The sequence below is a fragment of the Hibiscus syriacus genome, unplaced genomic scaffold (genome assembly GCF_006381635.1).
Source record: "Hibiscus syriacus cultivar Baekdansim isolate YM2019G1 unplaced genomic scaffold, ASM638163v2 tig00110418_pilon, whole genome shotgun sequence".
Taxonomy (NCBI): Eukaryota; Viridiplantae; Streptophyta; class Magnoliopsida; order Malvales; family Malvaceae; genus Hibiscus; species Hibiscus syriacus.
The window spans coordinates 1291049-1304096 of NW_024062730.1; the positions used below are offsets into that span (position 1 = coordinate 1291049).

The 13048-nt window shown below is 35.6% G+C and overlaps 1 protein-coding gene across 2 annotated transcripts; it reads left to right on the forward strand.

The window, feature by feature from the left end:
• The first annotated feature begins 719 nt into the window (after window positions 1–719).
• LOC120124369 (auxin response factor 4-like) lies at window positions 720–5494 on the forward strand. Of its 2 annotated transcripts, XM_039143068.1 has the most exons (12): window positions 722–1414; window positions 1543–1599; window positions 1846–2028; window positions 2128–2212; window positions 2315–2405; window positions 2700–2864; window positions 3161–3280; window positions 3359–3434; window positions 3856–4018; window positions 4100–4848; window positions 4930–5120; window positions 5207–5494. In XM_039143068.1, the coding sequence occupies exons 1-12, from the start codon at window positions 1085–1087 to the stop codon at window positions 5388–5390; spliced, it is 2394 nt and encodes a 797-aa protein (XP_038998999.1). In that variant the 5' UTR covers window positions 722–1084; the 3' UTR covers window positions 5391–5494. The 2 variants fall into 2 exon arrangements, with proteins under 2 accessions (XP_038999001.1, XP_038998999.1); XM_039143070.1 differs by lacking the exon at window positions 5207–5494 and having other exon boundaries at window positions 720–1414; window positions 4100–4828; window positions 4930–5093.
• The last annotated feature ends 7554 nt before the right edge of the window (window positions 5495–13048 follow it).

The following is a 13048-nucleotide window of genomic DNA, read 5'->3' on the forward strand; positions in this document are numbered from 1 at the left end:
ATGTTTTTCTTGTTACCCCTCCCGGTTCTAAGGTTTTACGTTGATCATTAATATTACTATTTTATAACAGTTTAGTCACTCGAGTATTAACAGTCGTTATCCATTAATAAAAGGTTGATGTGGTACACTAGGTTAACTTATCGTGCACCGTTTGACCACGTATGATAAGAATAAACTACATAAATCGTCACTAAAACATAAGTAAATTTTTTAATACTAAAAATTTAAAAATAACAAAACAATTACTATCAATATCGTTTTATAACGAATCAATCACTTAATTATTAACCTTTAAACCCCTATCTTCGTTGCCAACCATAATTGACATGCAAATATATTGATTACATTCATTTCATGATCTATGGGTTTAAAACTTCTAAACTCATCTCTTCTAATATATCCACGTGAATATGTTATTAAAATTTAACGATCCAATAATAAAATTAAAAATATAATTAAAATTTATATTTTTGATTAAAAAATAAAAGTTTAAATAGATAAAGGATATATTACTTAAATATTAATTCTCAAAATAATATTTTAACTATTTTAATATTTATGACATTGATCTAAAAGAATGAGCAAGAACTCAAAAAGAAAAAGAAAAAGAAGAGAGACAAGAGAAGGAAGGGTAATGTAGTGTCATAGGTTTGTCCCCCCACGCAGACACTTCTCCTTTCCCACTTTCTCTTCAAAGTCCAAAAGCCAAAAAAAGCCACCACACTAACACTGGATTGCCTTTTGTTTTTCCTCTGCCCCTTCCATTAACCCATTTGTCTGTCTCCTCTGCTCCCTCTTCTCAGTACCTTCAAATGGGGGTGGATTCCTTCTTCGAATTCCTTGTTATTATTTGACCTCCCCTTCCCTTCTCTCTTTTAACCCTCCCCCTATTTTCATTCAGCATGCCTTTCTCCTTCTTCTAATCTTTGAAAGAGATTTTCACGGCATTAGTTTGACTCAAATTCCCCTTCTTTCTCTCTCTTTTTTTAGCTTTGTGGGAATACCCTTTCTTTGTTTGGTTATGTGGGTGCTCATGGTGAGGTAAAAAAGGTTGTCTTTTAAGAAAAAAATATTAGAGCTTGGGATGTTCATGGAAATTGATCTGAACCATGCAGTGAATGAGGTGGAGAAGACGACTGCAGTTTGCAATGTTGACTGTGACAAAGTGAACTGTTTGTCCTCTTCATCATCTTCTTCATGTTCAAATTTGGCTTCATCCCCATGTTCCTCTTCCTCCATTTACTTGGAGCTTTGGCATGCTTGTGCTGGCCCCCTCACTTCACTCACCAAAAAGGGCAGCCTTGTTGTTTACTTCCCGCAGGGTCACTTGGAACAACTGGCTTCTCCTTTGGAAATCTCCACCTTTGATCTTCCCCCTCATATCTTTTGCAAAGTGGTCAATGTCCAGCTTCTTGTAAGCACTCAATTCTTCTTCTCTTACATTGAATTTTCTTTGCATTAGCTTCCCACTCAAGGTTATAGCTTTACCTTTACTTTAAATTGGTTGCTTTAATTGAAGTTTCCTTCCCTCCTTTTTTACAGGCCAATAAGGAGAATGATGAAGTCTATACACAAGTCACTTTACTTCCTCTGCCAGAGGTATACGTAAATCTTATATTGGGATTAGAATATTTGAATGGCATTGTTTTTTCCTTTTGAAGAATTATATTTGTGTGTTATTACTTGCATAATCCCAAGTAATGTTTTTTTCATAGGATGGGTTTTCAATGCTTCTTAGGGTTTGAGTGACTTGAATGAATTGTATTCCTATCTGCACACTTTCATTGTAAGAGACAGTCCAAATTTCATGGCTTTTGGTGACATAATTTTGGGGTTTTTGTGTAGTTGGGAGGACCTAATTTGGAGACCAAGCTGCTGGATGAGCTAGGTGCAGATGAGGGAGATGGCGGATCTCCTAATAGATCAACCCCACACATGTTCTGCAAGAAGCTAACCGCATCCGATACCAGCACTCATGGAGGGTTCTCTGTTCCTCGTAGAGCCGCGGAAGACTGCTTTCCGCCACTGGTATGATTTCGTATTCTTAATTCTCATGTACTATTTACCTGGCTGCCTATTCATCCTAGAAATATCATGTATATGTAATGGTGTTTGCCTTGATTTCAGGATTATAAACAGATGAGGCCGTCTCAAGAACTTGTTGCCAAGGATCTGCATGGAGTTGAGTGGAGGTTTCGACATATATATAGGGGTAATTTTAGCATAGAGGATATAATATTTCGTACAGTAGTGTTTAAAATGTTTTCTTGATTGAAAGAAACATCGATTGAGCTTAATGTTTATTAACTTATAGGTCAACCGAGGCGACACCTCCTTACTACGGGCTGGAGCATTTTCGTGAGTCAAAAGAATCTTGTTGCTGGGGATGCAGTGCTCTTTCTGAGGTATGTACTTCGGACAGTGACTAATCGATCCATTATGTTTTACCTGAACAGATTGCATCCTCATTGATTCTTAGGTATCGGTCAAAAGGGGGAATTTTATAAAAGAATAATAGAATCATAAATCTAATAGGACTGAACATGATAACTTGAAATGCTTTTATGCTTCTTGTGAATCATAAATATCTACTTTCATGTGAAAATATAACTTAAGTTTTTAGAGTTCCAATGTGCCTTGTGTTCCCTTGGCCTGGTTGTTTGAAGTTCTCCTTATTTATCTTTTCTTCAATATTGTAGGGGCAAAGATGGAGAGCTTAGGTTGGGAATTAGGAGAGCCGTACGACCAAGAAATTGCCTTCCCGAATCGGTTATCACGAAACAAAATTCATATCCAAATGTTCTTTCACCGGTGGCTAATGCATTATCCACTAAAAGTATGTTCCATGTCTTCTACAGTCCAAGGTAAGTGTCTCCTTCAGCTTATTTAATGAAATCGACTGGTATTTGACAGAGAAAAGAAAAGAAAAATGAATAATCTGGGAAGTGATTAAAATAAAAATGCAAATTTTTTATAAATGCCTTTTAAACCCGTTTTAAATGCCTACCGAGTGATTCTGAAAGTTCGATTTTCTTTGTTTCATCTGGAATGTGATTCGGTGTGTTGTGTAGCCAAGCTCATAAACCTATTTTAAACATGTACCCTGTGAATATTTGATGTGAAATGGAATGATAAGCTTATTCATATTGCTGTAATGCAGGGCCACTCATGCTGAGTTTGTCGTACCCTTTAAGAAGTATATCAAGAGCATAACGAATTCAGTGTGCATCGGAACAAGATTCAAGATGAGTTTTGAAATGGATGATTCGCCCGAGAGAAGGTATTATTTGATAAATGGTTTTTACCTGTAAATGGTTTTTTACTTCGAGATTATAATAACAGTTCTACTTTCATGCAGGTTTAGTGGTGTGGTGATGGGAATTGGGGACTTGGATCCTTACAAATGGCCCAATTCCAAGTGGAGATGCTTAATGGTGAGCTCCTAATTGTAGTTTGTATATTCGAGCTGTTATTTGTATAGTCTTTATCGCGAAACTCGGTTAAGCGAATAATATATAGTCTTTATTAAAATATATTACATTTTTATGTATGTATACTTTATGCTGAAAATTGATGTATGCCAAGTAAACCGTTCTTCAGAATGGCAAATAACCGAGTGTATCTGTCATTGCCAAAAACTCTTTTGTATATCCAACTTGGCTCATTTCTGGGGTTAGATTTTTGGGGAAATTGAAATGTTCCTACAATCAATGTTGAGTCCGCCGCTTAAATAAATACATATGCACATTTTTTTTCCAGTGTGTTCATTGTGTCAACATATGGAAGAAAAAATCAAAACTGTTGAATGAATCTTGTTTGACTCTATTTTAAGACCTTTCTTATGACATTTAACAGGTTAGGTGGGATGAAGATAATGTGATTGATCGCCACGATAGAGTCTCACCTTGGGAAGTCGATCCTTCTGTTTCTCTCCCACCTTTGAGTATTCAATCTTCACCGAGGTTGAAGAAACTGCGAACAGATCCGCAGGATGCTGCACCTGACACCCCCATAACAGGTGCAAATCTCTCTAAAAGTTGGTAATATTGTTGCATAGTTTTACTCAATTAACGTATGCTTCCTATGTTCCTTTCTTCAGAGGGGAGTCGATTTTTGGACTTTGAGGAATCCTTGAGATCCTCTAAGGTCTTGCAAGGTCAAGAAAATTTAGGTTTTGTGTCACCCTTACACAGACGTGATACTGTAAACCGTCCCCTAGATTTTGAGATGCAGTCTCCTGCTCATCATCAAAGTCTGGCATCAGCAGGGATTGGAAAGTGTAATACTAGTGAGTTTATGAGGGTTCGTCCCACTGCTTATGCAGGCTTTGCGGAATCTAATAGATTTCCGAAGGTCTTGCAAGGTCAAGAAATTTGCCCATTGAGATCCCTAACACAAAAGGCTGATTTCAACCTTGGTGTTTGGGCGAAAACCAACCTTGGTTGTTCTTTCAGCATGCATCAGGCACTGAAAACCAATTGTTATCCACTAGCATCGGAAGGTATTCGAAGTATGTATTTTCCTTGTAGTGAATTTTACAAAACCGGTCAGGAGTCTATGATGAGCTCTTATCCATCCCCTCCTCTGCGAGGCAATATTCCGTTCAATGCTTCCTCAATCAAGACAGGGGTAGGGGTTATTGTGGACGGGGTCAGAAAACAAAATCCATTGGATGAGCCTAAGCCGGTGGAGAATATTCTGAGTCCTGCTCCTGAAAACAATTCAAGGAACCAACAGGATGTATCCTTTAAAAGAAATGTTGCCGGATGTAAACTCTTTGGGTTCACTTTAAATGCAGAGTCGCCTACTCTGAGCTCACAAAATTCTGGTAAGAGGAGTTGTACGAAGGTAAGCTATGTTCTGGTTGAATCTGAATTTAACTTTACTTCCTGTTCCTCTCCTACTGACTTCCATTTCGCTGGCTTGAAGGTTCACAAGCAAGGCAGCTTGGTTGGAAGAGCCATTGATCTCTCGAAACTGTACGGATATGATGACTTGATGACTGAACTAGAACGTCTATTCGGTATGGAAGGTCTTTTAAGTGATCCGGATAAAGGGTGGCGGGTTTTGTACACCGATAGTGAGAACGATGTAACGGTTGTTGGAGATGACCCTTGGCAGTAAGTGTCACTTTTCATCCTTTCTTTCAGCTTTCATGCAAATAACTCACCTATGATTGTGGTCGTTTACCCCCTTTGTTTTGCAGTGAATTCTGTGATGATGTGTCGAAGATCCATATATTCACCCAAGAAGTGGAGAAGATGACAATAGGAATGGGAGGCGACGACACACAAAGCTGTTTGGAACAAGCACCGGTGATAATGGAAGCATCAAAGTCTTCCTCGGTGGGGCAGCCGGGTTCATCATCTCCAACGGTAATAAGGGTATGAAGTTTGTTGTTTGTTTTTTCTAACGTCGGCGGCGGCTGCCATGTCCTGGTCATTGTGTTTGCTATGTGTGCTACAATAAATTAAATGCGCTGAAGATTTCTATGTACCAAGTACTTGTCAAATTTGGGTTGTTTTCAAAACTATTGCATGTTGTTTATGAGAAACAGAGAGATTACTTCCAAGAATTGTTAATCTCTCCAAGAATTGTTATGTATGGTGTCTACAAACTACAAGCAAAAGTCTATCTTTAGTTTTGTAAACACCAACACTTTTCAGTCTCCCTTACTGTTTTTCACGACCAATAACCATTCTTCTGATTTCGCTAGTTCCTGCTCCGATTTCATAGAGCTTGGCATCTCGAAGAAGACGTCCGGTTGCGTATCCGTTTCCACCTAAACATTGTATTGCCTACAAAACCGAATATGAACACATGATTTTGATCAAACGTCAATACACATTTCAGTGAAGTTGTTAATCAACTGCTTTTGAATAGGATCAACAGGTAACAAGAATTTTAAAAATCTTTTATCCAATAGCCGTCCAATTAACGAAACTATTTCGGTTTGGTCACAAAACGGCTCTACCCGAACAAATAGTATTACGAATCTGGAGATCATAGTAACGTCACTCCACTTATTAGTTGCATTTTAGGAGAACCGAAACAGAAACAAAGTTGTGATGTGAACAAAAGCAGGTAAATCTTTCACCTGCAAAGCAACTTGAGTGGCTCGTTCTGCAGCAGAAAGTATAACTCCAGCGCAGTCCTGAAATTTTGCATCCACAAATTCAAGTCCCCATGTAAACATGTAAAATGGAAAACACAGGCCATATGAAGGTCAGCAAGAACTCATAGTAACGGTGTCTATCTGAAAGACCAAGAAAACCTTAGCATTCACACCCTCTCCCCATACATATATACATATAGGACCTTGTTTTATGTAGTCTTTAGCAACAACCTGATAACAACAGTATAGACCTGGAACATGCTATATTGCAACTGATGATGATAATGACCAGGTTGGAAAATGTTCCTATGAGAATCAGCATAAAAAAATAGGCATAATGTTAAAATTAACCCCTAATATTTGCTTGTATAGTCATTTTAGTCTCTATTCATTTTTTTGGAGCACTTTAACTCTAAACGTCTCAATTTTTTGTATCAAAATGACCCCTATTGGATGAAATCGTTAGTTGACTAACGATCAACGCATGTTGTTGACTAGTCATATATCAAATCACCCAAGGTGATGATATGTCATATGACACGGAAACAATTTAGTTCATTTATATGGAAATGCCACGTCAGGAACAAGCATTTTATTAGTCAACTAACGATGAGGAGAAAAAAGCACGTTGTCTTTCGTTTCTGAACAATTTGCTTCATAGAGAACTCGCTGCAATTATCCTCTAATATATATATTTTTAAAATTTTAGCTGTGAATTAAAAATTTAAATACAGAGAAAGAATCAACGGGGAGAAGAAGAAGATGAAGATTATATATATAGGCTTGGGATGGAGGTTGGTAGATTTAACTGGATTAAGATTTACACTTGTCTGACTAGGACTAAGCCCTATGTTTATCCTATTGGTTGAGTTAATTTATCCTATGGTTGAGTTAATATTTTACGAGTTTCGTCTCACTAAATGTGTTTTTTTAATTTTTAAATTTATTTCATTCGAAATGTCATATTAAAAAAAATAATAAATAATAACATTTATATTTTTTTACACTTATATATTTCATATCAAAACAAATCTATCAATCACTTAATTTTATCATTTTTTTAATCAAATATATCTCTTAAAATTATTTACATAATAAATATAAGACAAATTATGGGATTAAGAGAGTACTTTAGAGTTTAAAGTATTTAAGATTAATAATAATTATAAATTGGATTGTATCATATTTTTAATTTATTTTAATTTCATTTATGTAAAATATTTTTTGCTCTTCATCAGATTTGATTCGAGATTATAGAAGTTTTATTCAATCTGAACATTTTGATTTTAGGGTCAAAATATATATTTGAACTGATTCTGCTCAATATATATAAAAATTATTATTTTTAGTAGATAAAATAGAGATTTAATTGAAAAATTTAAAGAGAATGATATTATAGTAATTATTTTTAAATATATACAAATCAATTATATTATTATTTTTAGGTCTGATTGAGTCAAATATTTTTCAATCTAAACTTATATATAATTCAACTCAACCTGAATCTGAATAAAAAGAACAATTATATTAAATCAAATTGAATCAAAATCAATCGTGTTAAAGTTGATATTTTTCTCTATATATGATACATAACAATAAATTAGACTTCGTAAATGAAATATTTTCCCTTTTCAATACATAAAATAATATTTTTATTATATATATATATATATATTTAATTATAAAAAAGTACAATGATAAAAATTAGTTTTTAATATTTGTTGAAATTTAAAGTGTTTTGATCTCTAATATTTTAATTGTTGATTAAAATAATCATTGTTAGATGAAAACCGTTAGTTAACTAATTAATACATATTATTGGTGTAATATTTTTATATGTGCTTGTTGGAACCGTCGTTCGGTTGGGCCCGAAATTAGACTTCGACTTAGGAAAATGGATTGGGAGTCGCCACCGATCATTTTATTTTATTAAAAATGAGTTGACCAAATACCTTATTTCTTACATGATCTGCGTCTTACCAGTGACATGTCAGATTCGGGAGTCGGTTACAGTCAAGGAATGGTTAGCACCCTTGAACTGCCCTTTCGGTACTACGTAATTTCCAGTTGTCATTAAGTAAGAAAATTGTAAGTTTAACATAAAATGTAAAATAACGATCCAAAATTACTTACCTCTGATTGACTGAACGAAAACCCTTAAAAAGACTTAAATGTTAAATTTAGAATGAGAAGCCGAATTGGATTAAGATATAAAATGCACAAAAAGATGAAAATGATAATAAAATAAATAGCATAAGGAACACAAATAAAGTGATAAAATAAATAAACAGAAAATAAAATAAAAAATAAATAAAGGAAAAAATTAAGAACATAGAGAGCAAACAAAAAATAAATAAATAAAACAAGAGTAAAAAACAAAGACAAAATGGACATGAAACATACACAAAAGTAAAAAATAATAAAAAATATAAAGAATATATACATATACACAAACATTAAGAAAACAAAATATAAATAAATAAACAAAATATATATTAAGGTATAATAATAAAAATAAATAAAAAATAAAAAGACTAAAATAAAATAGAAATAAAATATATACATATATAGTAACGTTTAAACAAAATATTAAAATGAAATAATAATAGGAAATAAGATAAAATGAAAATGAAAAGTAATAATAATAATAATAATACATCTATACGTAATATATATATATGTGTATATATATATATATATAGATAATAGAATGAAATATTAAAAAAGGTAATAATAATAAATAAATGAAAAACAGGAGGGAAAACAAATGAACAAAAATAAATAATAATATATATTAATTAAAAAAACATGTATATATAGTAAAAAATATAAAAATGAGAAAAAAATAAGTAAATGAATTAAACTACGTAAGGATTAAATTGAAAGAACCATAAACTGGAGATCAAATTTCGTAGAAATATTAAGGTGTAAATTCAATTCAAGGATTAAAATAACTCTTTAAACGCGAAGAGGGACCCAAAGGGTAGTTTACCCTATTTATTTTAGAAACACTCGAGTCACCTTGGTTCTGGGTCTGGTCAATTTGGTCTGCTGGGTTTAATATAAAATCCAAAAAAAAAATTAAAACCCTCATTTGTGAGATTTTAGCCGAGACCCCCCCTTTGTTCTCACTTTCCTCTCTTCTGTTCTTAATACGCGAAAAACACAGCCCCAATTTTCCAGAATCCGGTCGTTGTGCTGCCTCGACGTCGTCGTTGATCGGCGCCGGCCGTCGGTCATCGGCGGCAAAAGTAAAAAAAAAACTTTTTCCGAAAGCTTTAAACCCCCTCGTTTTAAAAATTCAACTAGTTTTTACAAATCGGCCTCAGGGAATCGCAGATCTAAAAGAATAACCTCGGTTCCCTTGTGTTCATCGGCAAAAAAAAATCCCGATCTCTGGTGTTTTTTGAATCAAAATGCGACAAAGACACAAAAACAACATGCAAAGGTACGATTTTTTACCTTTCTTTCTTTCTGTCGAACTATGAATGCTTTGAAAAATGGCTATGAGTTGCTCGAAAGCTTTGCTTGTATTTCGTATTTCAATCCCCCGTACAAATGGGGTTCAATTACATGTATTTATAGTCTAAGAAATAAACTGTCCTTAGAGATTGAATACGAGTAAGACTCGGTTTGGTTGTTTGAAGTCCCATTAGCGCACGTTGCTTTGCTTGTATTTCATGTGCTTACGTCTGTTGGTGGTTGTTTGATATTGAGGAGTTCACGGCACCGAGAAAACCGGGGATGAGTGCCGGCGAGACGTGGGACACAGGACTCTCGCATGGGGACAGTTACGGCGTTGGTTGGAACTTGCTAGGGTTTTAGGAAACCTTTTCTTGCTGGGTCACGAGCTTGTTGGGCCTGGGTTACTTGGGCCATTTTTTATTTTTGTGTAACGGGTCTGGATGTAAAAAGTAAAGAAACTATATTAATATAATAATAATATCATATGTATATATATTATACGATGTACACAGTGCACACTAAAATATGTAACACATATATATTGTATAATATATAGTTATAAGCAAGGACGAAATTTTGTGTTTACAACTGCCCCTCTTTGCTCATTATCGTGTAACGAGAATAGAACAAAGATTAAAATACACAAATTTCATCCATATCAAATATCCTCTATCGTAGAGTTAAGATCCGATACTAAAACTGGTTTGTCATTTTAAATCACGAAATGACTCCCTCGTCGTGAGGTTTAGTTGAAACTGGAAAATTTCTGAGCACGATATCCTTCGTCGTGAAGTTGAAATCGGACTCAAAGTTTTTGGCAAGTGGTATCTGAATCGTCTTCTGGCTCAAGATACTTTGTCGTGAAGCTGAAACTTGACCTGAAGACTTCTGTGCTACAAATGACTCCTTCGTCGTGAAGTCGGGTCAATCTGTTAGGATACGATACCATTTGTTGTGAAGTTGTATATAGGAATTGAATATCCTTCATCGTGAAGTTGAAATCTAATGTAAATTGTGTTGTTTCAAGGCCAATGTCCTTCGTTGTGAAGTTGAAAATTGACTCTGAAACTGGAAAGTTTATTGACAGATACTCCTTCTTTGAGTTGGATATCCTTCATCGTGAAGTGAAATCCAATCTAGAAATGGATGCTGCTTGTGTGCATGATTCCCTTCATCGTGAAGTTGAAACCGCGGGTGGCCCCTTCATCGTGAAGTTGAGCCTGGTAATTGGATATCCTTCATCGTGATGTTGAAATCCAAGTAAGTCATATTGCTCCGAGTCCAATATCTTCCGCCGTGAAGTTGAAATTGGTTCTGGAACTGGGAAATTGTTTGTTGACAGTCAGCTGCCCCTTCGCTGTGAAGTTGAACTTGTGCTGTCTCGAGTCTAATATCCTTTGTTGTTAAGTTGAAATTTACTCTGAATGAAATTGAAAAGTTGTTTGTTGACAATCAGTCGCCCCTTCGTCGTGAAGTTGAGCTTGTGTTGTCTTGGGTCCAATATCATTCGCTGTGAATTTGAAATTGGCTCTGAAATTGGGAAGCCCCTTCGTCGTGAAGTTGAGCCCCGAATGGCACGATATCCTCCGTCGTGGAGTTGAAATCGTGGATATGTGAGTACGATATCATCCGTTGTGGAGTTGAGATCGCGAATGGCCCCTTCATCGTGAAGTTGAGCCTTGACTTGAATATCCTTCGCCTTGAAGTTGAAATCCAAGTGTTGTATGTTGCGGGTGGACACGATTCCCTTCGCCGTGAAGTTGAAACCGTGGATGACCCCTTTATTTTGAAGTTTGGCTTCGAGCTAGATATCATTCGTCGTGAAGTTGAAATCTACTCTCGAACAAATTGTGTCACTTCGAGTTCAATATCCTTCGCTGCGAAGTTGAAATTGACTCTAACTAAAACCTGAAAAAGTTATACATATATATGATGCTATGAATGCAATGCTCTTAGGTGTGCCTAAAATGCATATGCAACATATGTTATCTTGGGGCTCTGGAGAGAAATCTCGATCTCCGGTTGCCTGTCGTTGTTGACTCTTGATTTTGAAATCTTGAAGTTCCGATCCTTGGTCTTGGATTCTTCAAATGTTGAAATCTGATGTGCGTATTTGTTTTTTAATCCTTGATCTGGGAAATAGTTCTCGACCATCTCAAGTATATGCATGAGCCTTGATCGGCTTCCGGGTACCTGTACTTTTCAACAAATCTTTCTACAGTAATATGCGATTATCTTTTATATAAGTAAATAAATCATTAAGTTTAAGCTCAATCCAAGATGCTCAAAAGGAATTGGTTTAAAGAAAAATATTGTCTTTTATTCATGAGAAAAAAGAACAAATAATACATGGCAAACATTATGGAAAATGAATACATGATGAGGTGTAAATGAATGTCTTAGATCTCGATAATGTGGGCACTTCTGAGCTGAAAAGCCGTCAGGTGACTTTGAACACTGTCTTTGCCGAGGGATCTTTGACAATGTGACAACGTTCCAGAGGGTGCAACCTTTCTCCGACTTGTTGAGTTTGTAGAAGATTAAGATGTCGGGATGTTTCCACTGTCAATATCCAAATTGCCATTTTTGGGTTTTCAACTTGGACCCATCCTTGGTTGCAAGACGCCCTTTGCGGGTTTTCATCTTGAACCCACCTTACTTTTCTTTTTCTTTTTTGTTCTTTTTTCTCTTTTTTCCTTTTTTCAATTTAGGGCGCCCTTTCGGGTTTTCACCCTAAACGTTTTTTCCCTTTTTCTTTTTTTTTCTTTCGACTTAAGAAGCCCTATTGGGTTTTCATCCTAAGCGAAGTATTTTTTGACTGCATCCGAATTGATAGGATGTGGCAATTCAGGTCCGTCCATTTCAGCCAGGACAAGGGCTCCTCCGGAGAAGGCCTTTTTCACGACATAAGGTCCTTCCCAATTTGGCGTCCATTTTCCTCGAAAATCTTTCTGGACTGGCCAAATTCTTTTTAGTACCAGATCTCCTTCATGAAATATTCTTGGGCGTACCTTTTTGTCATGTGCTCGGATAATTCGTTTCTGATAGATTTGACCATGATGAATGGCTTTCAGCCTCTTTTCATCTATCAGATTAAGCTAATCATATCTGGATTGTACCAATTCTGCATCATCCAGTTTGACTTCTGTCAAGACCCGGAGTGACAGAATCTCTACTTCAATGGGTAGCACTGCTTCCATTCTATAAGCTAGTGAAAATAGAGTTGCCCCAGTTGAGGTTCGTACCGAGGTTCGATAAGCGAACAAAGCAAAAGGCAATTTCATGCCAGTGTTTGTAGGTTTCAGTCGTTTTCTCCACCATCTTCTTAATGTTTTTGTTTGCTGCTTCTACTGCTCTATTCATCTTTGGTCTGTAAGCAGTGGAATTGTGATGTTTTATGTTGAACTGTTCACAAGCCGCATTCATCATCTTGTTATTCATGTTTGTAGCATTATCGGTAATGATCCT

What these genes read in the sequence shown, in the direction of transcription:
- LOC120124369 (XM_039143068.1), top strand. Translation starts at nt 1,085, where the DNA reads ATGTTCATGGAAATTGATCTGAACCATGCAGTGAATGAGGTGGAGAAG. An exon ending in CTTTACTTCCTCTGCCAGAG is followed by an intron (nt 1,600 to 1,845) that starts GTATACGTAAAT and finishes GTTTTTGTGTAG; the next exon opens with TTGGGAGGACCTAATTTGGA. An exon ending in ACCTGACACCCCCATAACAG is followed by an intron (nt 4,019 to 4,099) that starts GTGCAAATCTCT and finishes TCCTTTCTTCAG; the next exon opens with AGGGGAGTCGATTTTTGGAC.